This window comes from Stegostoma tigrinum, chromosome 44 (genome assembly GCF_030684315.1).
Source record: "Stegostoma tigrinum isolate sSteTig4 chromosome 44, sSteTig4.hap1, whole genome shotgun sequence".
NCBI lineage: Eukaryota > Metazoa > Chordata > Chondrichthyes > Orectolobiformes > Stegostomatidae > Stegostoma > Stegostoma tigrinum.
This window is the reverse complement of record NC_081397.1, coordinates 8,958,654-8,985,503: the sequence shown is the minus strand read 5'-3', so window position 1 is coordinate 8,985,503 and position 26,850 is coordinate 8,958,654. Positions and strand designations below refer to the sequence as shown.

General features: G+C 43.8%; 2 protein-coding genes across 2 annotated transcripts in view; one reads left to right on the top strand and one right to left on the bottom strand.

Annotated features, from left to right (window-relative positions):
* The window catches only part of LOC132206967 (uncharacterized), a 405,704-nt gene extending 388,452 nt beyond the window's left edge, over positions 1 to 17,252 (top strand). The window contains exon 6 of the mRNA XM_059642109.1: positions 16,937 to 17,252. Coding sequence (XP_059498092.1) covers positions 16,937 to 17,252 — 316 coding nt within the window. The remainder of the gene's footprint in view (positions 1 to 16,936) is intronic.
* LOC132206907 (late histone H2B.L4-like) lies at positions 2,641 to 26,366 on the bottom strand. The gene is made up of 4 exons (XM_059642005.1): positions 26,294 to 26,366; positions 25,074 to 25,096; positions 17,680 to 18,171; positions 2,641 to 3,148 (listed from the first exon to the last, which is right to left on the bottom strand). The coding sequence occupies exons 1-3, from the start codon at positions 26,364 to 26,366 to the stop codon at positions 17,788 to 17,790; spliced, it is 480 nt and encodes a 159-aa protein (XP_059497988.1). The 3' UTR covers positions 2,641 to 3,148; positions 17,680 to 17,787.
* Positions 26,367 to 26,850: the final 484 nt, after the last annotated feature.

Here is a 26,850-nt window from a genome sequence, read left to right as displayed (position 1 = left end):
CTGGGAGTGGTGTCAAACAAAGAAACTTAGGGATGCAGGTACATATTACTTGGAAAGCGGCATCACAGGTAGACAGGATGGTAAAGACAGCCTTTGGCCCACTTGCCTTCATTGGTCAGAATATTGAAAATTGGGGTGGGATGTCATTTTACAGCTGTGTAATCTCTGGTAATACCACATTTGAGATACAGTATACAATTTCAGTCACTCTAATATAGAAAAGATGCTATTCAACCAGATTGTCTGTAAAGTAGATTTACAAAGATATTATTGAAACTGGAAGATTGAGATTTAAGGAGAGACTGGATAGCCAGGGACATTTCCTCATGAGGGCCGAAAGAAAGTGAATAACGAAAGTCTCTTCTCCCAGGTGGGGGAGTTCAGAACTCGAAGGCAAAAATTTAAGGTGAGAGGAAAAGATTTAAAACGGACCAAACAGGCAACTTTTTCACTCAGTGCGTTGTACATATATGGAATGAGATGCTGCAGGAATTAGTAGAGGCGTGTGCAATTACACATTTAAAATGCATTTGGACAGGTTCACCAATCGGAAAGGTTGAGACGAATATGCACCAAATGCAGGCAGACGGGATTAGTTCAGTTTGGAAAAGTTGGTCGTCGCGGACGAGTTGCAAGTGTGTGGGGAAAATAAAAATAATTTATTCACATTACATTTCACCTGCCATGTACGTGCCCTCTCACAAGTTTGTCCAAATCAAAAATCACGCATAAGCCGATACAGATCAATTGGTCACAAACTCCTCAGGCGTGAGCAAGATTGCCCCCTAAAAAGATGGCGGCGACCCGTGCACTGCCGAGCAAACCGGGCCGCCGCCTCTGCGCCCCTCATTTCAAATCAAGATGGCGGCAATGAACCGAGCTATAAATTCCGGGAGAGGTTAAAAAAAACCCGGTAGCATTGGAAGGTCGTGGTCAGAGGTAATGAGAAGCGCAAACGCTGGAGATTCCAAGATAGCAAAATGCGGGGCTGGATGAACACAGCAGGCCAAGCAGTATCTTAGGAGCACAAAAGCTGACGTTTTGGGCCGAGACCCTTCATCAGAAAAGAGGGATGAGGAGAGGATTCTGAAATAAATAAGGAGAGAGGGGGAGGCGGACTGAAGATGGATAGAGGAGAAGATAGGTGGAGAGGAGAGTATGGGAGGGGCTAGGTAAGTCCAGGGAGGACGGGCAGATCAAGGGGGCGGGATGAGGTTGGTAGGTGGAAAATGGAGGTGCGGCTTGAGATGGGAGGAGGGGATAAGTGAGAGGAAGAACAGGTTAGGCAGGCGGGGACGAGCTAGGCTGGTTTTGGGATGGAGTGGTGGGAGAGGAGCTTTTAAGCTTCTGAAATTCACATTGATACCATTAGGCTGCAGGGTTCCCAAGTGGAATATGAAATGCTGTTCCTGCAACCTTCGGGTGGCATCGTTATGGCACTGCAGGAGGCCCAGGATGGACATGTCGTCTCAGGAATGGGAGGGGGAGTTCAAATGGTTTGTGACTGGGGTGTACATTTGTTTACTGTGGACCGAGCGTAGGTGTTCTGCAAAGCAACCCCCAAGCCTCTGCTTGGTTTCTCCAATGTAGAGGAAGCCACAGCGGATGCGGTATACCACATTGGCAGGTGAACATCTGCTTGATGTGGAAAGTCATCTTGGGGCCTGGGATGGGGGTGAGGGAGGTGGTGTGAGGGCAGATGTGGTACTTCCTGCAGTTGTAAGGGAAGGTGCAGGGTGTGGTGGGGTCGTATTCGGATTTACGGCTTACCGAATATGGTTAGGAAGCTTTTCCGTCGTGTCCAGTGCTCCCCACGCCGCCCCGAATTGTTAATCGTCCTACAGAAGCGACAGAAACCGCTTGTCCATCACCGTGGTGGATCTCGTGCATGCTCTATTCACACGTAGTACTGCGCCCGTGCACTGTTCTCCTTTTCCACAAGCAGATGGTGAGGAGGTGGTGGTGTTGGACCGGGGTGGACAATGTCTGAAAGCGCACAACACCAGGTGATAGACCAACTTTCTCTCTCTCTGTCACACTCACGTGAATCTATGGGATGCATTTGTATTTGCAGGGACATTCAGTTTTGTTCAAAAAGCAAATAATCTATTGATAGTCAGTCAAAATGGTGTTTTGTAAATTTCTGCTTGAGAAATAAAAACCAGTTTGACTCCAAAGTAAAACAGAAACAGATTCTGAACAAGGTCTCACTACTGATGTGCACTGTCCGACCAAAAATGTTACCCCCAAAAAAACCTTTAGTTCTCTCAGGGCAACAACGACAGGAATTCGGGGATTTACACGTACATATCAATCAATTTAAAACCTTCTTACTGATGAAAGATTTTACAGCATCTTGTTTAACACGGCCTCATCAGTGGTTTGACCCTTTGATCTTTTATCTCTGAATAGATGGTCCCCACCGCCAAATATCCCGGGTACTTGAGACACAATTGACTGTTGGCCCGACTGTCGTCTCGACGGGAGGATCGATTAGCTCAGCCTGCTGGATGACTGATCTCAGCATCGTCGGCTTAATTCTTGAAAAATCTGAGTTTACCATTGCTTTGCAACGTCCCCATTTGCCAGATTCGCGGCGACCCCCTTATTTAAGTGAGCAGCCTGAAACTCCAGTTGGACTATGGCGACTTTGCCTTTTTATTGAGTCAGTCTTGTTGTTATGCAATATAGAATGGAGCCGAGGGAAAACAAAACACTTAAATAAAATAAAGAACTGCAGATGCTGGAACTCTGAAACAAAAAGCTGATGAATGTGGGACTTTTTTTGTCCTCGCTGTTTAACTGGTTAAACTGTTCTCCATTTATCTCAAAGCTATGTCGGTCATGATGAATTTAAGTGACTTTGTCATATCTTAATGTAATGATTTGAGATAAACGTCTGTAAACTTTCACTTTCAAATAAAAGGAGTTTGCAAATGACATCACTCTCAGTACAGGGTAGAAATTCAGAACACAATTTTTTTCTCTCTTATTTTGCCCCTCCTGCTGTCCCAAAGTTGTAAATGCTGGCCACACGCACGTCCATTCCTCTTTGGGGTGAAATCCATATCTATTGTTTCCTTCCACAATTCCCAGATTTCTTCCGACTCCCAACTCTTCTGCTTCTCTCCATTACTGCAGTTCCTATCTGTTCACAGAAAATCAAACAAGTGAGAGTTTGAGGCTTGCAACGAATTCTGTGCAATTATACAAGGAACTATTCAGGCCTCACTTGGAATGCACTGAATGTTTATGCGTTTGTTATATGAGAAAACAAATCAGAATGGCACATATGCCATTTCCCTAAAAGAAACATTAGAACTGGAAATCATACAGTTAACTGAGCTAACAGAACCAGCCAAGTAACAGCCTGTGCGTACAATAGTCAATGGCGGCACAGCTACCCAGAATGCCAAAGAGCATTAAATGTTCCCTAGTCACAGGACAGGAAAATGTGCGCCGGCGCAGTGCCATGTGTGACGACTTTGTGCAGGGTGATAGCGATGGAGGAGCGTTGGTTCAGGCGGCTCCTGGACCGTTAACAAACGGACAGAACGATGGGGCCGCTGCATTCAGCATATGGACGGAAAAGCTTCGTAAAGATGTTCGGTAAGCTGTAAACCCCAGCACGACCTTCTGATGCTTCCGTTTGTCGCCAATGCCGGAGTTTAAAGTTGAATTGATGGCCGCCATTTCGTTTGATAATGACGGGCGGTGGGGCGCAGGTGCGGCGGCAATGTTTGTTGGGGGAATGCGCTCGCGGTGCCGCCATGTTTTTAGGGGGCAACATTGTTCCTGACTGGAAGGAGTTTACCACCAATTGCTTACAATGAGGATAACTCTGATGCTGCTTGGCCTGCTGTGTTCATCCAGCTCTACACCTTGTTATACCAGTTTATTATCTGAATGGTTATGGATTTGAGAAGGGACACCAGCTTGTGAAGGTAAGCATGTATGCACAGCAGGTGGTGAAGATTGCAGATTGTATGTTAGCCCTCACAGTGAGATGATTTGAATACAGAAGCAAGACTGTTGTGCTGGAATTGCACAGGGTCATTGTGAGACTGAGGGAGCATCCGATAGAAATGTATAAAATTTAGAGTCCTATAAGATATATGCAGAAAAGATGTTCCCAATGACTGGGGGGGGGGTCTAGAACCAAGGTTCGAGGTTGAAGGATGCAGTGTAGGACCAAAGACTAAGATGAACATAAATGTCTTCACCCAGGGAGTGGTGAGCTTGTGGAATTCTCTCCCACAGCAAACAGTTGAGGCCAAAACATAGGACTGAAGTGTTCAAAGAGAAAGAAGGTTGCATGTTTGGCCATGATCATTCAAATGTTGAAGCTGGAGGAAAGGGCTGAATGGCCTTCTCCTGATGTTAGTTTCTCTGACTGTATTGATGACGCGTGAAGTAACTGGTGCAAGAACTATTCCAAACATCAACTGGGGTAGTCATAGTGTGAAATGTTTAGAGGAAGTGGAATTCTTAACATGCATCCATGGCAGCTTTTGAAGCCAGTATTGAGAAGATCCCACATGAGAGGGAATGGTACTGGACTTAGTTTTAGGTAATTGAAGCTGAGCAAGTAGTTGAAATATCAGTGAGGGAATCAGTTGTAGACATTGATCATAACTCTGTTAGATTCAAGATTGTCTTGTACTGGACAAGTGGTGAGCGGTGAGGTCATTGTTTCTGACTGGCACAGCCTGAATGGGCTGAAGGGCCTTTTTCTTTGTGTGTGGACCTCGACGACTGTTGTAACTTTTATACTGTTATCACCCCGCTGTGTCCTTTTATTCACTTTGGGGCAATGAGTTTTTTGAATGCAATCTTGCAACTAAAATCCCCGATCCCTCAAACCGTTCTGATAAAGCCATCGCCCACTCTGTGGGGAATTTCCTCAAATGTGGGATTTTTCTGACTCTGGTGTTTCTGATATCTTTACAGGTGCCGGCTCCAGCGGGAGATTTCCAAATTGCAGACGGTGAAATTATTGAGTGAGTAACTTTGACCATTCTTTTACAATTTTGAGGTTTTTGGTGAGTGCCAGTTATATCTGGGACGATGCATACAGTCCCTTTGAAATCAATCCTTGATGGGATGCCTGGTAACTTGCCAAGCTGGACCCAAAATTGGCTCAGTACTGGGAAACAGAGGGCGATGGTAGAAGGCAGTTTGTGTGACTGGAATGCAGTGTGCTGTGACATACCACAGGGATCAATGTGTTTTCGTGATATTTGTACGTGAAGTAGATAAGACTTGAGAGAGATGATGACTAAGTTTGTGAATGACACTAAAATTAGTCGGGTGTTTGACAGTGAGGAGACAGGTGTTGCGTGACTGGAACATATGAACAGATTGGTCAGAAGGCAGATTAGTGGCAGTTGCAGTTTAACCCTGATAAATGGGAGGTGATGCACTTTGGCAGAAGGAACAAGACAAGGGTGTTCTCAATTAATGGCAAAACGTTAGGAAGCTCAAATGAGCAAAAGGATCTTGTGTGCTCATCCACATACTCCTGAAAAATATAGCAGGACAAATCAATTCATGCAGTTAAGAGCATATAAGGGATGCTTCCCTTTATGGATCATTGCATAGATTTCAGGAGTAGGGTGTTATGAAGCAGTGGAGGGTCGAACGTTCAGTTAATTAACCCAAAACTCAAGCCCCAATCTGATGTTATGGGAGTAGAGGTTCATTTCTAATGGTGTCCTTAACACCCAGAGAAGCTTGCTTTGTAATCTGTTAAAAGAATAGAACATTGAACATTGAACATAGAACAGTACAGCACAAAACAGGCCCTTCAGCCCATGATGTTGTGCCGACCATTGATCCTCATGTATGCACCCCCAATTTTCTGTGACCGTATGCATGTCCAGCAGTCTCTGGTTCAAAGAAAAGAAATCCCTGATCTCCACTGGAGAAGTCACAAGTAAAAGTAACAATTTATTTATTTAGCCCTAACAATAACCAAATTGTCAGAATTACTGACAAACAGAACAACTTTTGCCCCCACCCCACCCCATACACCAGGCACGATCTATTGCCTAACTGAACTGAATTCTCTTGGCATGCTGTCCAAAGAAACACAAGTCCCATGCATTATAAGCCCAATGAATAAGAATAATAAATTAAAACATAATCTCTCCAAGTTCGCATAGAATCTGTCTCTGGAACGCTCTTCCTTCTGTTCATCTCATGCCATATACACTTTTATACCGCTCATTCTGCTGTCAAGGATGTTTTCTCAGTGAAGACTCTTTGCTGGAAGTGCCGTGGTGATACCTTTTGTGGATCTGATGGTGCTTTCATTGACAGCTTCGTGATTTCTTGTGTCAGCTGGGTGCTTATTTGTCAGATGGCAGTTGGCTCTCTGCCGATTTTCCAATTGTCCTCTTCATATATACCCTTGATGACCCGTCCATTTTTTTACAATTGCATTAGCTGCTCGGGTTATGAATTGGCTGTTTCCAGCTCATTGCCAAAACATCACAACAAGCCTAAGGATTTCAATTATGCAACCAATCAGTACATGCTTCCATTTTTGGTACTGCCTGAAATCTGCAGCTGTTTAGAGACCCATTTTCTGTATAATTCTCTAATCTTAGAAAAGCACTCTATCTTTTTTGTAACTTGCACACCCTTAACATTAACCGATTCTCTGTCCTCAGATACTGCCCGACCTGTTGTGATTTTTCAGCATTTTCTGTTTATTTCAGACTTGCAGCAGCAGCTACGGTATTTTGCTGCTCTTTTGATGATAAGTCCATAAGACAGAGGAGCAGAACCAGAGTCTGCAGTCAGTCATGGCTGATACATTTCTCAACTCCATCTAGGCCTTCCTCCCAGAACCAAGTCAAGAAACACACACTGATGAATTAAAAGGCCATTTCTAACAGGGTGGGTGGTGGTCATATTGTGGCCTATGGGTTCCTATTATTTGAGTCACACAGAATCACTGATTACAGTGGAGAAGGAGGCTACTCTGTCCATTATGCCTGTGCTGGCCTTTCTCCAAAAGCAAATCAGTGATTCCTATTATTTGCCCTTTTCTTTCGTCTTCAGGGGCTTTTTCCAGTTAGCTTTTGTAAGTCTTTGTATCACATTGAGCTGGAGTGGTGATGAATGAGAAGTGGCTGAGTTTACCCCGAGTCCTTTCAAAGCCAGCTGGGCCCTACAACTTCCAGCGTGAATTTGTCAAAGGGAGCTGGACACTACAGAAGATTGGGTTGCTTAACACTCCAGACAGTGTATAACAAAAGAAATGGCTTGGCGAACAAATATTCTGCAGTTGTTTCAGAAACATGGGTGTTAACTTTCCAAAATGCATCAGATTCTGGAAAGTTTCTGTCTCACTGCAAAACAACAGACACAACCTCTGTATTGAAGAGCTGAGGAAGGCAGACAACAGGAAAATACAGGCCAGTTAGGGTGATCTGTCATGGAGGGAATGAGAATCAATTATTTGGCGGTATTATCACCAGACTATTAATCTGGGGACCTGGGTTCAGATCCTGCCATGGCAGGTGGTAGAAATTGAATTGAATAAAACTCTGGCTTTAAGTTGAACAATGGTCAAGAATCCATTGCTGATTTTTCGGAACAAAACCATCTGGTTCGCTAAGGTCCACTGGGGAAGAAAGCTGCCATCCTGAACTGGTCTGGTTTACGTGTCCAGACCCACAGCAATGTTGACTGTTAACTGCCTTCTGGGCAGTTTATGGATGACAGTGAATGCTGGCCTAGCCAGTGCCGCCCACCACCTCTGCATGAATTTGAAAAAAAAACTGAAGAAATAAGTGAACAAAAGGATTTAAATGTGCTTAGAAAGATAAAGACTGATTAGGGAGAGCCAGCATGGCTTTGTGCATTGGAAATCGTGTCTCAGTCTGTCAGTTGTGTTATTTTTTTTGAAAATGTGGCAAAGAAGATTGAAGGTCGGGCAGTAGACATTGTGTATATGGACTTCAGCAAAACACTTGACAAGGTTCCGCATGGTAGATTGGTTAGCAAGGTTAGATCACATGGAATACAGGAAGCACTAGCCAGTTGGAATCAAATATGGATTCAGGGTATGAAACAGAGTGTGGTGGTGGAGGGTTGTCTTTTGAACTGGAAGCCTGTGACCAGGTGGTGTGCCATAAGAATCAGTTCTGGGTCCACTGCGTTTAGTAATTATACAAATGATTTGCATGTGATGGTATAGCTCATAGGTTTGCAGATGACACCAACATTGGTGGTGTATGGACAGTGAGGAAGGTGATCTTCTCTGAGTAGTTTGGGATCTTGATCAGTGGGCTGAGGAGTGGCAGATGGAGTTCAGACAAATGAGCGGTGTTGCATTTCAATAAGGAAAATCAGGGCAGGATTTAGACAGTTAATGGTAGGGCCCATGGGAATGTAGCTGGACAAGGGGATTAGGGTTGCAGGTGCAAAGTCCCTTGAAGGCGGAGTTGCAGGTAGACAGGGTGGTGAAGAAGGCATTTGGTACGCTCGCCTTCATTTGTCACTGCATTGAGTTATTGGAGTTGGGATGTCATATTGCGACTGTACAGGACATAGTTAGAATACTGTATTCTGTTCAGGTCTCCCTGCTATGGGAAAGAAGTTGTGAATCCTGAAAGCGTTCAGAGATGATTCACAGGGATATTGCCGGTATTGGAGTGTTTGGGCTGTGGGATGGGGCTGGAAAGGATGGGGCTTTTCTTCCCTGGAGCAGTGGAGGTTGAGTTGTGAGGCTTGCCGCATCAACGGCCGTCCCAGGCAGTGCATTCCAGACTTGCACCACCCTTTAGGTGAAAAATGTTTTCCTCCATTCCCCTGTAAAATTCTTGCCTTTCACTGCAAAATGATGCCCAGTGTTATTCACCCTTCATCTAAGGGAACAATTACTTCTTTGTGTTTCTCCAATTTAGTGGAATTCTTTGAGGAGTGACTTGTGCTGTGGATAAAGGGAGCCTGATGATCTCTTGTTCTTGGCTTTCCTGAAGGCATTTCACAAGGTACCATGGAAAAGGTGACTGTTTTGCGTGGGAGCTACTGGTTTAGTGGTACATACTGGCCTGGATACTGGATTGGCTGGATGATAGAAAACCGAGAATATCCATAAATGGGTGTGTTTCAGATTGTCAGAATGTGATGAGTGGGGAGCCACAGGGCTCTGCTGAACCTAAACCTTTTGCAGTTTATATCAATGACTTGGACGAGGGAAATGAAGTCATGGTAGGTACACTTTGTGTTGCTACAAAGCTATCAGGAAAGGTGGCTGTGAAGACTTAATTTCCCGACAACAGTTTGCAGCCTTTTTGAATGAATATTTCAGGTGATCTATGATATAACAAAATGTGAAATTGTTTGCTTGAGGGTAAAAATGAGAAAAGAAGACAGGTGCAGAATCTTTTGGGGTTTAGATATCAGGGAGATCTGGTGTAAAATACACAAAAGATTGGGATATAATTAACAAGTGAAGATGAAGGCTCATGGAATGTTCTTGTTTATCATGAGTGGAATCGAATAGCAAAGTAAGGATTTGATAATTCAGTTGTACAGGGAATAAGTGAAACCGCACCTCCATGACTGTGTGCCGTTCTGGTCTCATTATTGAAGGAAGGATGTAAATGCGGTGGAGATTCAATAGACTGATACCTGAATGAGTGGAGATAGTAGGAACTGCAGATGCTGGAGAATCTGAGATAACAAGGTGCAGAGCTGGATGAACACAGCAGGCCAAGCAGCATGAGAGGAGCTGGAAGGCTGATGAAGGGTCGAGGACTGAAACGTCAGCCTTCCTGCTCCTCTGATGCTGCTTAGCATGCTGTGTCCATTGAGCTCTACACCTTGTTATCCCTGAAGAGTGGGTTGTCTTCTGAGGATATTTTGGACAGCCTGGGGAATGCTCACGTGTTCAGAAGAGTGAGGTGTGACTTGCCTCATGTTTAATAACCCTAATGGGTTTTGACAAGGTGAATGTGGACATATTTTCTCCTCAGGCTAAGTCCAGAATGGGGGAAGACGGCTTCATCATGAGAGGAGTTCTTTATACAAGATTAGTGTGACTTTGGAACCCTCTGCCTCAAAAGACAGTCGAGACTGGATCATTGTGTGGAGCTGGATGAACACAGCAAGCCAAGCAGCATCTTAGGAGCACAAAAGCTGATGTTTCGGGCCTTGACCCTTCATCCAGCTCCATACTTGGTTATCTCGGATTGTCCAGCATCTGCAGTTCCCAGTATCTCTGAGACTGGATCATTGAACATTTTTAAGGCAGAGGTGGGTAGATACTTGTAGATACTTGTTCAGCGAGGGAATCAAAAGTTATTGGGTGTAACTAGAAATTCAAAACATGATCTTATCGGTCATCGTCGTATTGAATGATGGAACAGGCGGGAGGGCCCGATAGTTCATATGTTAGCCGTTGTGTTCATACATTTGACATGGAGCCAAATGCGATACTGGGACAGATGCATGACTTTGTATTTTTATGGGGAGACTCTCACTTCCATTAATTCTGTTCTAAATCAATTCCACAGCATATTAGAAGGAGAGAATTTACAGTCGGGAAACTGCAACCGATCAGGATTTCAGAGTGGCCCAATTTGGTGTAACCTGAATCTCGTTGGGTTTTGAACATGGAAGGAGAATACACTGTTGACAGCGGTGAGAAACTGTACATGTGTGACGTGTATGCACGAGCGTTCAGCTGATCATCTGACCTCTCGAAACATAAACGGAGTCACAAGGAGAAACTGTGGAAATGTGGGGATTGTGGGAATGGATTCAGATCCTCGACTGAACTGGAAATTCATCGGCGCAGTCACACTGGGGAGAAACCATTCTCCTGCTCTGAATGTGGCAAGGGATTCAGTCAGAAATCCCACCTGCAGAGACACCAGCGAGTTCACACTGGGGAGAGACCATTCTCCTGCTCTGAGTGTGGGCAGGGATTCACTAATTCCTCCAACCTGCTGATACACCAGCGAGTTCACACTGGGGAGAGGCCGTTCATCTGCTGTACGTGCGGCAAGGGATTCACTTTGGCTTCCAGCCTCCAGACTCATCAACGAATTCATACTGGGGAGAGGCTATTCACCAGCTCCTAGTGTGGGAGGGGGATTCCCTGACACATGTAGCTTGATGACACATTGGTGAATTCACACTGATGAGAGAGTGTTTACCTGTTCCTACTGTAGGACAGTGTTGAGTCAATTCAGATAAACGACTGTACATCAGCACACTGCCTGTGGAGAAGCTGAGTGAGGGGATTCACTGAATCTGCCACCTTTTGGACAGTTCACACTGGGGAGAGGCTGTTCACTTTCTCTGTGTCAGGGAAGGGATTCATTGAGTTATGAAAACTGCTGAAATGTCAGTGAGATCCTGAGTAACTGCTGTGATGAAGGATGTATAATTTATATAAATTCCAGATGGAAGTTGGCTTTTATAATAGTGACACTGAATTTGGTTCATTTTCTGAAAGTTTTCTTTGAAAGAAAAAGTGTGAATCCTTGTGAAACAGTGACCTTCCTCCAGCACTGCTCAGAATGCAAGTGGCTGTGGAGCCCCATGTGGAGTGAATGGGAAATTGTTTAGACTCTTGTTGATTTGCAATGGATGAGCAAACATCAAAGGACATCATCTTGTTTTCAGTTCAGAGTAATCAAGGATTGATTCTTCTTTATAAACCCAAGGTTAGAAGGTATTTTGGGGATAATGGGAACTGCAGATGCTGGAGAATCCAAGACAACAAAATGTGAGGCTGGATGAACACAGCAGGCCAAGCAGCATCCCAGGAGCACAAAAGCTGACGTTTCGGGCCCGAAACGTCAGCTTTTGTGCTCCTGGGATGCTGCTTGGCCTGCCGTGTTCATCCAGCCTCACATTTTGTTGTCTTAGAAGGTATTTTGTTTAGTTTGGAGATAGGACTAAGATCAGAATCAAGTTTAGCCTGTCTACTATATAGAGCTCAGAATAATTCACTAGAAACAAAAGAACAAAAAGTTACCTGAGTAGAACTTCTGAGGAGGGTTTGGTTTGAGCTGTGAAGGTATTAGAAGTGGAAAATGTTTATACTCTCAAATTTCAGAGAATTCATGAAAGAAAATTCCATTGTTCACAGGATGTGTTTGGGCCAAACCAGTTCAGATATAATTTAGAGATTTAATATTTGATGTAATTTCTCTGGATTTAAACCTGTGTTAAGAAATGCGGGCACACAGTTGCAGCAGGTAATCAGGAAGGCTTGTGGAACAATGGCACTTTAAATCTCCAACTCTCTTGAAATAAAGTTGGGATGTCTTCCTGCAACTGTACAAGGTGCTGGTGAGACCACATCTCGAATGCAGCGAATAATTTTGGCCCCCTTACGGAATGAAAGATATTATTTTATTGAAGGTCGTTCAGAGAATGTTCTCCAGGATATTCCCTTGGATGGAGGGACTGTCATGTGAGCAAAGGCTAAACTTTGTGGGAGTCTATTCACTGGAGTTCAGAAGAATGAGAAGTGACGAAACGTATTAAATTAGGCTTGAAAGGGTAAATGTTGAGAGGATTTTTCACTTGCTGGAAGAATCTCAGACCAAAGTGCATTGTCTCAGAACATAGGGCCACCACCAATTTAAGACAGATGAGGAGGAATTTCTTCTGTGGAGCGTTGAGAGCCTGTGGAACTTGTTGCCACAGAACAGGGAGGCAAAGTCGGGCCTAGTCTAAAATGAAGGCTGATGTAGATTCTTGATGAAGAATTATGGGAAAATTACAGGAAAGCAGCCGTGAAGAATGTCAGATCAGCCCTGATTCTGTACAATGGCAGAGCAGGCTCAAGGGACCAAATGGTGCTGTTGAGAAATAGGTTGGGAGCATTGTTTTTCTCTCTGTTTTCGTCTTGTGTAATTACAATTTTATTTTTGATTTTGCTGAAGAATCTCTGCAGCATCACATGATTGACCACCATATTAACCAAATTAAAAGAGTAATCTCAAGTGGAGATAGTCAGACACACAATTAAACTGTCACCCAATGTACCAGAAGATGTGGAAATAAAGTGTCATCCAGTATAAAATAATAAATGAAATTCAATTCCACCTGATACTCTAGTTGTTCAATAATTTACCCCATATTTACTCACAGGAGCAAAGACTGTCAGAAGCAGAGTGAAACTCTTGGTTGCGTACCAGACTTAAGGTGGATTTTTACAGAAGAAATCCCTCCCTCTCCCAGAGAGCAGCTTGCAAAATGAATAAAGCTCAAACAGCCCTCCAACTCCATTTTAATTTAATCCCTACTTCCTGTCACGTTTTTCATGTTGTTATTGCCCTGGTCACATCGTGTTTTTGCTGGTGGTGAAAAGTCCAGCAGCTGTTTTGGTGTATCTCGGTTCAATTTGAAAGCCTCTCACTGACAGCAGAAAGCCTCATTTACAGCATTCTACCACCAGGCAGGACCCCTGCAGAGAGTTACAAAATTAATAAAAAAAACAGAAACATATAAAATGTATTTGCAGAACTCGGAGGGAAACAATTTTCTTTTACTTGCTGGCAAGGGATGGGACACTTGTTTGCTGGGTGTGAAACTCAGGGTTCGTATTCCACCAGGGTTTGAATCTCCTCCACTAATGGAGTATTAAAAAGGAACTTGAACACACAAGTAGCTGAAAAATGACACTCTGGTGTGTAATTTGCTCGTTCTCTGTAGATGCAGGGAAAATGGGATGCATCTGAGAATAAGGTGTGCATCGGGTCAGTGATCACTTGTTAATTTATGCAACATTTGTAAAAAACACAATGCACATTCCCAGAATCACAATGGTTTAACTGACCTAACCTGCATATGCTTCAAGTATTTATTCAGACAAAGCTTTCCCTGATATAATCTCCCCTATTTATATATAACTCTACTCCAGTTGTTGTCAGAATTATGATGGGAGAGCTGAAATGGCCATGTGAGGGACAAATGTATTGATGGTGCAGGGATAAATTCAGTTTTTGTTTTGAATATCTGACTGTGCACAGGATCCCAGATCATAGCATGAGTTTTGAGATTGCTAAAACTGCTATGGTGGAAACAAGGAAAAGAAATGGAGCTAACTTCAGAAGGATGCAGGGATTCTGATAAAATGGACAACAAACCAATGGGTGGGATGTGAAACGGGTGCAGGGACAGTGAAAGTTCTGGTTTAATTTACGTTAAACTGAATCTTACATATGTGAAAAATAAGGCTGGAGTTCTGTCTTTTCAGGAAAGGCATGTTAAGAACTGTTTTATTCATTCTTGCTTTTTAGCAAATGTTAGTTTGTTTGGCACAAGAATATGGGGAGTTGTATGATGGAGAATGCTGTTCCCATAACTTGCTTCTATGCTTCACACGAATATACAGAAAAGCTTACATGTCAGATCAGCCACTGCATTTACTTGTTTGTCATAGTCATAGCATTTTACAGCTTGGAAACAGGCCCTTTGGTCAACATGGACGAGTTGGTCCAGACCACCTAATTTAATCTAGTCCCATTTACCAGAATTTGACCTTTATCCCTCTAAACCCTTCCTTATTCATATACACATCCAGATGCTTTTGAAATACAGTAATTGTACCAGCCTCCACAACCTCCGCTGGCAGCTCATTCCAGGCATGCACGATCCTCTGAAAAAGGTTGGCCCTTGGTCACTTATTAACCACCTCACACCTTAAAACTGTACCCCCGCCCGGCCCCAGTTTTTGGATTTTGCCACCCAAGGGAAAAGACCTTGATACTCACCTTATCCATCTCCCTCATGATTTTCTAAACCTCTAGAGAAGGTCACTTCAGCTGCCGAGGTTCCAGGGGTGAACAAAACAAAAAGCCCCAGCTTATTCAACCTCTCCGAACAGCTCAAATCCTCAACCCTGGCAACATCCTTGTCAATCTTTTCTGAGCCATTTCTAGTTTCACAACATCCTTTGTGTAGCAGGGAGATCAGAATTACACACAGTATTGCAAGAGTGGCCAAACAGATGTCCTGTCCAGATGCAACATGACCTCCGAACTCCCATACTCCATGCACTGACCAATACAGACAGGCATACCAAATACCTTCTTCACTATCCCATCTACTTACAACTCCACTTTCAAGGAACTATTAATCTGCACTGCAACGCCTCTTTGTTCAGGAACATTCCCCATCATGGTGTGCAAGTTCTGGCCTGATTTGGCTTTCTGAAAAAAAGCACCTCACAATTATTTGATGAAAACTCCATCTGCCTGCATTTGAGTTCATTCCACAAATTAACAGTTTCTCCAATTCCATACTAAATTGTTACGACTTTCAAATCTCAATCGTCTAAATATAAAAATAAAACAGAATTGCAAATGAAATAAAGCTCTTGGCTTCATTCACTCCCATCTCACCGTTGGGTGCAGGTCTCACATTGACTATTTCCTCGTGATTGTATGTGATATGATACAGTGCCCCCTATGGAGCATTTCAAACAGTGTAGCATTAAATTGCAAAAGGATATCGAAGCCTGTCATTCACACTCATATTTAGTATCCTATATATAAACCACGGCAATCCACTCGATTAAATTCTACCCATAAGCATTGGTATCAGTCATCCTAGAATGGAATCGCCAGAACCATCGATTGGATGCTCGTTTGTTTTAAATACTCGTTTCAGCTTATTCATCAAAAAAACCCAATGTTGAAATAAAACAAATTGAACAATCTCAAATCTTTAAAAATCAAACATTCAACACAAAATACAGCACACGGTCAACAACTGCTTAAGTGGTAAACGGGCAGCCTCCATTCCCCCTTCAGAGCCACCACAACCTTACATTGAGAACGGAGACCCGAGAAGAGGAAAAACAGCGCAGGCGGAAGGGCTACCGTACCACAGATAGTTTTATCTGGTCGAATGCATCATGTCAAGGGATACTGAATTGTTTTACGGCTTCCAGGGTTATTATTTCCCGATTTCTAAACTTGTTGCTATTCCTCTAACAGTGTCAGATCTTTCCAATACAATTACAGGAAACTACCTCATGGATACATTCCGTCCGGGCGGATTATAGCTCAATAACACTAACAATAATGGCAGGGTGAGTATTGTGTTACCAGTCTCCCAGTAATACAGAGGACATTAAAATTAACTCGGCTGTGGTGAGGGTCCAGTTTCTTTCACTGATGTTGTGGGTGGCTCTTAAAAGAGCCTTTGGGTTGTCAGGTTAAAGAACGGCCCCTTCACTTTTTAGTGGCGCCCCCAGCGGCGGTTTTCTTGGGCAGCAGCACGGCCTGGATATTCGGCAGCACCCCGCCCTGAGCGATGGTCACCCCTCCCAGCAGCTTGTTGAGCTCCTCGTCGTTGCGCACGGCCAGCTGGAGGTGCCTGGGGATGATGCGGGTCTTCTTGTTGTCCCGGGCCGCGTTACCGGCCAGCTCGAGGATTTCAGCCGTCAGGTACTCGAGCACCGCAGCCAGATAGACCGGCGCTCCGGCACCCACACGCTCAGCATAGTTACCCTTTCTCAGGAGCCTGTGAGCTCAAGCAAACCAGTAATAGAGACAATGGCTCAGCTTCTTTCAATGAAGTTGTGGGTGGCTCTTAGAAGAGCCTTTGGGTTTTGGACGTGTTATCTCAGCAGAATGTGGTGTCTCACTTGGAGCTGGTGTTCTTGCTCACCGCCTTTTTACTATCTTTCATCGTGAAACTTGATTCTGCAGGTTTTTTGCCGGGCCTTGTGTTCACTGCCCTTGTGGAGAAAAGGTTTAGTTCCAGATCAAGTTGGGGGCGGGAGTTAGCTGGAGGCGGAGCTGGACATTTCTCTGCCTGTCACTCAGTTGCCTGCCCGGGCCGCCTCTCACTCTCTGTCAGCTCTTTCTCAGTCAGGTCGGGGCGGGCTATATAAAAAAGGAAGGTGAGGCACCTCGGGTCTTATTCGGCAGCGATTGGAGTGAAGAAGCGTGATGTCTGGAAGAGGGAAGGGAGGTAAAGGCCTGGGAAAGGGCGGAGCGAAGCGGCACCGCAAAGTGCTCCGTGATAACATCCAGGGCATCACAAAACCAGCCATCCGGCGCCTGGCTCGCCGTGGCGGGGTCAAGCGCATCTCGGGCTTGATCTACGAGGAGACCCGCGGGGTGCTGAAGGTTTTTCTGGAGAATGTGATCAGGGATGCGGTGACCTACACGGAGCACGCCAAGCGCAAGACAGTGACTGCCATGGATGTGGTGTACGCTCTGAAACGCCAGGGCCGCACTCTGTATGGATTCGGCGGCTGAGCAAATCGTCCCTTTTCCAGCGAACCCAAAGGCTCTTTTCAGAGCCACCCAAACCCTCGAAAGAGAGCGGAGACCCGAAGATAGCCTTGTATATTTCACACTTGCTATCGCAATTCGGCAGCTGCTCTGGCTTTATCTCGGTTCATTGTAAAATTAACAACAGCAAGTAGATTGTAAAATCTATTCATGGGATTCGATGTTAATTTTGTTTCCCGGGGTCATCAAGTGTGAAAGAGGAACTTGGGGGAAAAAAAATGGAAGTTGTTGATACATGATTCATTGGAGATAATTATGCTCTTTGCAGATACAGGGAAACGAGACAAGGTATGGCTGCAACCTAAAATAAAGGGCAGATGAGGGACCACACATCAAGTTCTAAAACAATTACATTTTTTTTAAAAAGCCGACTGACATTACTAATACATACCGAAAATCATTTGCAAAAAGTTGGTTCAGCTGTTTCAGCGAAGTTGTGGGTGGCTCTGAAAAGAGCCGTTGGGTTTTGGATGTGTTTTTCTCAGCACAATGTGGGGTCTCACTTGGAGCTGGTGTACTTGGTCACCGCCTTTGTACCCTCCGACACGGCGTGCTTGGCCAGCTCCCCGGGCAGCAGCAGCCGCACCGCGGTCTGGATCTCCCGGGAGCTGATGGTGCTGCGCTTGTTGTAATGGGCCAGGCGGGAAGCCTCCCCCGCGATACGCTCGAAAATATCGCTGACGAACGAGTTCATGATACTCATCGCCTTGGAGGAGATGCCGGTGTCGGGGTGAACCTGCTTCATCACTTTGTAGATATAGATGGCGTAACTTTCTTTCCTGGACTTTCTCCTCTTCTTACCGCCTTTCGCTGGCGCCTTCTTGATGATTTTCTTGGCGCCCTTCTTGGAAGTTGCCTGAAGTTGCCTGCGCTTTCTTCTCATCTGCCATCGTGACGGTCACTTTCAGACACAGAATAAACGAAAACGGGCTCGGAGCTCGCTTTTTATAGCCTTACCGCGTCAGCAATGCTAATGAGGGATGGGGGAAAGTTTTGTTCGTGATTGGACAGTTAAAAGGAATGTCAAACATCACATCAGCCTCGCTGTGATTGGTTAGTTTCTGGAGACAATGCGGATCTATCAGGATCTTCAATGAAATGCGAGACACAAACCAAATTCTGGACACGGAACAAACTCCGAGCTCACTCGCAAATCAACCGGTTATTGTCATTTAATGATATCTTGAACACAGTATCTGAGAGATTTTAATTGTGGCAGTGTGTTTTGTTCTACTCAAAGTAATCTTTCTGTGTAATATTATTTTATTTCATCTCTCTCTGAGTTCCGCAGGACACTTGTGTCATTGAGAGATTCAGGTTTATTGAAGGATAGTTTTGTCCAATATCTGTCAGTCTTTCCTATGTGAAAATGCGAGTGCAGTTATCTATCCGTCCCTGTCTGTTTATGCAGTGTGAATGAATATCACTCTCTCACAATCTGTTCCTGTCATACAGTCATAGAGATGTACAGCACTCTTGGGTCCACCTCGACCATAATAATGATATCGTAAATTAATCTAGTCCCATTTACCAGCATTTAGCCGATATCACTCTGAACCATTCCTCATCCTGCGCCCATCCAGAAGCCATTTAAATGTTGTAATTGTCGTATCCTCCACCACGTCCTTTGGCAGTTCAATCCAGTTATGCACCACTCGCTGCGAGCTATTGTTGCCCACCTTAGGTTGCTCTTCAACATTTCACCTCTCCACTTAAACCCATGCCCTCGAGTTATGGATTCCTCTACTCTGGGCAAAAGAACTTGATTATTCACCCTATCCATGCTGCTCATAATTTTATAATCTTCTGGAAGGTCACCACTCGGCCTCCAACACTCCGTGGAAAACAAGCCCCGACAAACCCTGTCTCTTCAGTCTTTCCCCAAAGGCCAAGTCTCCAACCGTAGCAACAATCTTTTAAACATTTTCTGAACTCTTTCAAGTTTAAAAACCCCTTCCCATTTTAAGGGGACACCAGACCCGAATGCATTTTCTCAGAAGCTGAACCAATGTTCTGTACATTCATAACATGACCTCCCAAACCACACATTCAATGCACTGACCAATAAAGGCAAGTGTATCAAACACCTTCTTTGCTGACCTGTCTATCTGTAATTCCATTGCAAGGAGCTATGAACCTGTACTCGAAGACCCTTTGGTTTGGCTTCCCTGGAGCTTATCTGGAGTCTGCCAGTCCTGCCCTGATTTTCCCTAACAAAATGTAGCACTTCATGTTTGTCAAGATTAAACTCCATCTGACAATCCACAGCCCATTGCTCCTTTTGATCAAGGTCCCATTGTAGTCTGAGGTCATACAGCATGGAGAAAGGCCCTTCAGGTCAAATTGGTTCATGCTGACCACAGTGCTGATTCAGCTAGTTCCAATTGCCTGAATTTGGTCTATGTCCCTCCAAACCCTTGCTATTCAAATGTTTTTTTCAATGTTCCTATTGTACCTGCCTCAACCACTTTCACTGATTCCACATATGCACCACTCTCTCATGTCCTTCTTAATCCTTTGCCCTCTAGTTTTCAATTCCCTATTCTTGCAGAAAAAATACACTGTATGCATTCATCCTAACTGTCCTCTGATGATGTAACACACATCAATAAGGTCATACCTCATTCTCCTCTGTTCCAAGGAATAAAGTACTCTCCTGGCTTACCTCTCCCTATAACTGAGGCCTCCTTGCCCTGGCAACATCCTCGTAAATCTTCTTTGCACACTTTCCAGTTTAAAAATGACTTTCCTTTAACAGGATGACCAAAACTGTACATTATCCTCCAAATGTGGCCTTACCAGCAACTTCTACAACTGTAACGTAACTCTTACACTCAATGTTCCAAACAATGAAGGCCAGCATGTCAAATGCTTTCTTCACCACCCTGTCCACTTGTGGCATCACTTTCAATGAGCCATGTACTTGTATTCCAAGGTGCCTCAGTTCCACAACACTCCTCAGGACCTGAACACTTCCTGTGCAAGTCCTACCTTGGTTTGACTTCCAAAGTGCAAAACCTCACACTTCTCTGTGTTGAATTGCATTTTCCAATCCTCAGCTCACTTCCCCATCTGATCAAGATCCTTCTGTTATTTTTGACAAACTTCCTCGCTATTAACAATGCCTCTCAATATTGTGTCATTGGCAAACTTACTCATCATACCTTGTACATTGACATCCAGATCATTTATGTAAATGACACATAACTAACGTCTCAGCACAGACTCCTGTGGCACACCACAAGTCACAGGCCTCCAGTCCAAGAAACAATCTTCAACCATCACCCTCTGCTTCCTCCCATCAAATACATTTTGAATCCAATTAGCCTACTCACCCTGGTAGCCATGCAACCGAACCTTCCTTATTGGCCTGCTGTGCAGGACTTAGTCAAAGGCCTTACTAAAGTCCACACAGACAACATCCACTGCCCTACCCTTATCTATCTATGTGGTTACCTCTTTGAAAGTCTCAAAACATTTGTCAGACATGACTTCCAACTCTCAAATCCTTGCAGACTATCCCTAATCAGACATGGAATATCCAAATGTTGGTTGATCCTGTCCCTCACTATCCTCTCCACTAACTTGCCTCCCAGTGATGTCAGCTCACTGGCCTGTAGTCCCCTGGCTTGTCTTTGCTACCTTTCTTAAACAATGCAACAACATTACCCACCCTCCAGTCTTCCAGAACTTCACCAGTGGCTAAAAAGAAAGCAAAAACCTCTGCAAGGGCCTGTGCAATTTCTTGACTAGCCTGCCACATCATCCAAGGCTGGACTTGATCAGGCCTTGGGATTCATCCATCTCAATATGCTCTCAGGCTGAAAACACCTCCTCTCTGGTAATATGTATGCAGTCTAAAAATATCTCCACTTGTTCCCCTTATTTCCTTCGCATCCATGGTTCTCTCCTTAGTAAATACAGAGGAGAAATATTCATTAAAAATCACCCCCCACCCCAAACTCCTCTGGCACCACGCATAGACCACCATGTTGACCTTTAAGGGGGCCTGTTCTCTCCTGAGCCACCATTTTACTCTTAATATAGCTGTAGAACCGCTTGGGATTACCTTTTACCTAATCTGCCAGATCCATCTCATACCCTCTTTTTGACCTTCTGATTTCCTTCTGTAGCTATCTGGGGATTCATCAGAGTCTGATCGCTTAAACCCAATATATTCCTCCTTGTTTTCCGTGAGCAGAATCTCAGTATCCCTCAATATCTCAGGTCAGCTTTTGTCACTTCTGTCAACTTCTGCTGTCCGAATGTGTATGTTATTAGTCCGTAACATTCAGTTTGTGCTATGTGAAAGTGCAGGTGTAATTCTCAATTCTATACCGATCAGTTTCTACAAAAGAATGTATGAGTGTTGTGACTAGTCCCTACATGTCCATTCTGTTGCATCAATATGAGTGGGCAGGCATTGATCTGTACCTGCCAATTTGTGCTCCATCAATATGAGAGTTTAGTTTCTGCAAGGCAGATGCAAGAGTGTAGTTATCTCACTCTACCTGGGGGATATTGTTCTGTGACTATTTGAGTTCAGTTGTCACAGTGTACCTACCACATGTTACTTGGTGAATATGAGAGTTTGGTTTTAAATCTGTGACTGTCAGCTTCTCCTTGGGGAGTTTGTTTGTACAATTATCAATCTATCCCTGAAAGATTCTGCAGCGTGAATGTGTAATTGTAGTTATCATTCTGTCCATATCAGTCTTCGCTATGTGAATAGGAGTGTATTTACTAATTTGTTTCCTTCAGTTTCCTGTCATATGAAAATGTGAGGTTAGTTATCAATCTGTTCATTTTTGTATGCGTTCTGTGAATGTTTGGCAGCAGTTATCACTCTGTACCTGTCAGGTTATGCTCGATGAATACATTTTCAGTCAATCCATGACTGTTTCTGTTATAAGAATGCAAGAGTTATTTATCATTCTGTTGCTGCCAGGCTCTGCTATGTGAATGTCTGATTGCTTTTATCAGTCTTTCCCTCTCAGTTTCTCTGTGCATATGGGAGTGTCGGTATGGTTATCAATTTGTACCTGCCATTTTCTGGTATCTGAATATGAGAGTTTGCATGTCAATCTGTACCTGTCACCTTCTGGTGTGTCAATATTTGAGTGCATCTGTTCCTGGCAGTTTGTGATACACAAAGGATGGCAGTGCAGTTATCTATCAGTCACTGTCACTATTTACTGTGTGAATGCATGAATGCAGTTATCCTTACGTATCTGTTAGTTTCAGCTGTGTGGCTTTGTGAATGCAGTTACCAGTCTCCGCCCGTCAGTTTTTGCTGTGTTAAAATATGAGTTTGATAATCAATCCATGCCTGTGAGTGCGTGCTCTGTGAATGTATGGCTGTCATTACCAGTCTCTACCTCAAAGTTTCTGCTGAGTGTGTGTTTCGATATCCATCTGTACCTGTCAGTTTGTCATGTGAATGTCTGACTGTTGTCATCAATGTGACCCTATAAGTTTCTGCAGTTCAACTATGTGACTGTAGTTATTAACCTGCACCTTCCCATTCCTGCTGTTAAAATCTGAGTGTATTTATCTCTCTATGCCTGTCAGTTCCTGCGATGTAAAGATATGACTGTTGTCATCCGCCTTTACCTGTCAATCTCTGCTACGCGAATGAGAGTTTAATTATCAACCTATATCTGACAATTTCTATGAGGTTTATGCGAGTGTCAGGCAATATGCTGTGAAACCATGAGTGCTGTTATCAACTTATACCTGTCAGTTTCTGTATTGTGAATGAGAGGACAGGTATGAATCTTTCTCAGTCACTGCTGTGTGAATATGTGAGTGTGTTTACCAATCTCTCCCTGTCAGATCTGCGCTGCGGACATGAGAGCATAATTGTTAGTCAGTGCCTGTCATTTTCTGTGACGTAAATGTTAGTGTCATTATTATTGTCTCCGTGTCAGTTTCTGCTGTGTGAATGGGGGAAGCAATGGCCGAGTGGTGTTATCACTGGACTGTTACTCCAAAGATCCAGATAATGTTCTGGGTACCAGGTTCAAATCCCGCTATGGCAGATGGTGGAATTTGAATTCAATAAATATCTGGAATTAAGAGTCTAATGATGACTATGAATCTATTGGCAATTGTCAGAAGAAAATAAAAATCATGTCTCTTTGGGCAGGAAACTGCCATCCTTACCTGGTCCACGCTACATGTGACCCCAGACCCACAACAGTGTAGTTGACTCTTAACTGCCCTCTGGGCAATTAGGGATGGGCAAAAATGTTGCCTTGCCAGCAACACCCTTGCCCTGTGAATGAATAAAGAAATGTGAGCTTACTATCAATCTGTATCTGTCAGGTTTTGTTTTAAGCTCTGTGGCTATGGGTGTCATTTTCAGTCTCAAAAGTTTCTGCTATTACAATGATTTTAGTTATTGATGTGATGTTAGTTTCTGCCAGGTGACTATTTGAGCAGAATTATCAATCTGTAAATGTCACTTTCCAATATGCAAGTATGAAAGTCTGGTTGTCAGACTGTTCTGGCAGGTATATGCAATGTGAATAAAGGGAGTGTAGTTATCGGTCTGTCTCTGTCAAGTTTCTGTCATGTCAACCTCTGAATGTAACCTGAAAGTTTCTGTAATATGCATGTGTGACTGTAGTAATCAACATGTCCCTGTCATTTTCTGCTGTGAGAAGGTGAGTGTACTTATCCTACTAGGTCAGTCAGTTTCTGCAATGTCCATCTGTGAGTTTAGACATCAATTTATCCTTGGTGTTTTCTGCTCAGTGAATGTGTGTAGTTATCAAAGTGAACCTGTCAGGTTATGCTGTGGGAGACAGAGTGTTATGATCAGTCTGTTCATGACAGTTTTTGCTCTGTGAATATGTGAGTGTAGATATTGACCTGGACCTTTCAGTTTCTGATTTGTGAATGTATGAGTGCAGTTTTAATTTGTACCTGTTAGTTTCTGCTCTGTGAATCTGAGAGCGCAGTCATCAACACAGTCCACACAGTCTGTGTCAAGTGAATGAATGCAATTATCTGTCTCTGTTACGTCTGTTGAGTCCATCGACCTGCACCTGTCAGTTAATGCAATTGGAATGAAAGCGTATAGTGATCACCCTGTACCTGTCAGTTTGTCAGACTTGACTGTGTGAGTGTTGTTATTCATTGACGCCTCTCAGTTTCTGTAAATATGAAGGTGAAAGTGCCGTTATCAATCCATACTATTCACTTCCTGCTGGGTGAATGGGTGAGTTCATTCTCTGTTTCTGCTATGTCAATATGACAGTTTAATTATCAATCTGTACATGTCAGTTTCTGTGAGGTGAATTTGTGAGTGCAGTTTTCAACATGTAACAATGAGCTGCTCTGTGAATACTTGAGTGTCATCATAAATCTAAACCTGTCAGTTTATGCTGTGTGAAACTGGGAGTGTTATCATCAACCTGTTCCTGTCAGTTTCTGCTAAGTGGGTACCTGAGTATGGAGATCATTCTCTTCCTGTCAGTTTCTACTCAGTGAATGTGTTTCTGAAATTATCAGTCTGTCCATGACACACTGCTTTGCTACGGTAATGTTTCCTTATCAATCTGTATTTGTCAGTTTCAGCTCTGAGCATCTGAAAGAGTAGTTATTAAGGTTTGTAATTCATACAGGTCAGGTACTCAACTACAACAGCAATCATCCCAAGAACCACAAACAAAGCTGCATCAAAACGCTGTTCAAGTCAGCCACAATACACTGTCACACCCGGAGCTGTGTAGAGCCAAGGAAGAACATTGATACAGTGTCTTTAGAAGTGATAGTTACCTGAAAAGCGTCATTGCCAATAACTACAAAACAGATGACAACAGAAAGACACAACATGTCCAGAGACACTAGTCACCCTGCCATACATTAACGGCATACCAGAAATGACCACTAGATTACACCGCCCAGTAGGAATCATGGTAGGCCACAAACCGACAGCTACTGATGAGAACAAAGGATCCGCAAACCATGACCGACAGAACCAACGTTATTTACAAGATATGAAATGTAAAAAGGAGTTAAGTTATTTACAAGATTATGAAGAGATCGTCGTTACCATTACACAGGGTAAACCGGTAGGAAATTAGCCTTCAGGATAAACACCAACCAGCTACCAAGAGACATGACCAACTATCACTCATCTAAATGTACACGGACAAAGACGGACACCAATTTGACTGGGACAACGTAGGCATACAAGGAGAAGCCAACCAAAGACATGCACCAGAATTCCTAGAGGCTGGCACTCAAACTGGAACTCCATTAATAAACATGTCAAGCTGGACTCCATGTACTAAGAGACAAATCCAGAAGTGATGCCACCCACCCCAGCAAACCGAGGCACATAAACAGCAAGTAGGACAGAACACCACTGCTTCACTGGAGGCGCACTGATGATGTCACGTAGGATGATGACAAAATGTCTGTAAACAAACTTACAAGCTTGGCAAGCAAGTCAGCAAAAGCATAGTTATTAATCTGACCCTGACAGTAACTGCAATGCAAATGTGACTGCAATTATCAACTTCTATCTGTCAGTTACTGCAATTTTGAATGTTACTGTTATCAATCTCAGTTTCTACTTGGTGACCGTGTGAATACGCTTATAAGGACCAGCCAGATTCTGCTCTGTGAATATCAGAGTAGTTATCAAAATGTACCTGTCAGTTTATGCCATAGAACAATACAGCGCAGAGCAGGCCCTTCGGCCCTCAATGTTGCGCTGACCTGTGAGCTAATCTAAGCCCATCCCCCTACACTATCACATTATCATACATATTTTTATCCAAGGCCAGTTTAAATGCCCCTAATGTGGCTGAGTTAACCACATTGGCAGGCAGGGCGTTCCAGTGCCTTAAACACTGAGTAAAGAACCTGCCTCTAACATCTGTCTTATATCTATCACCCCTCAATTTGTAGCTATGCCTTCTTTTGCAAGCTGATGTCATCATCCTCAGAAAAAGACTCTCACTGTCCACCCTGTCTCATCCTCTGATCACCTTCTATGTCTCGATTAAATCGCCTCATAGACTCCTTCTCTCCAATGCGAACAGACCCAAGTCCTTTCGTCATAAGGCCTTCGCTCCAGACCAGGCAACATCCTGGTAAATCTCCTCTGCACCTTTTCCAATGCTTCCACATCTTTCCTGTAATGGGGCGACCAGAACTGTACGCAATGTTCCAAATGAGGCTGCACTAGTGTTTTGTACAGTTGCAACAGGACATCACCACTCCGGAACTCAATCCCTCTACCAATAAAAACCTAACACACTGTACGCCTTCTTAACAGCACTATCAACCTGGGTGGCAACCTTCAGGGATCTATGTACATGGACACCAAGATCCCTCTGCACATCCACACGACCAAGAATCTTTCCATTGACCCAGTATTCTGCCTTCCTATTATTCTTCCCAAAGTCAATCACCTCACATTTATCCACATTGAACTCCATTTGCCACCTTTCAGCCCAATTCTGCAGTTTATCCAATTCTCCCCGCAACATTCTTCCACACTGTCCACCACTCCACCGACCTTAGTGTCATCTGCAAGCTTACT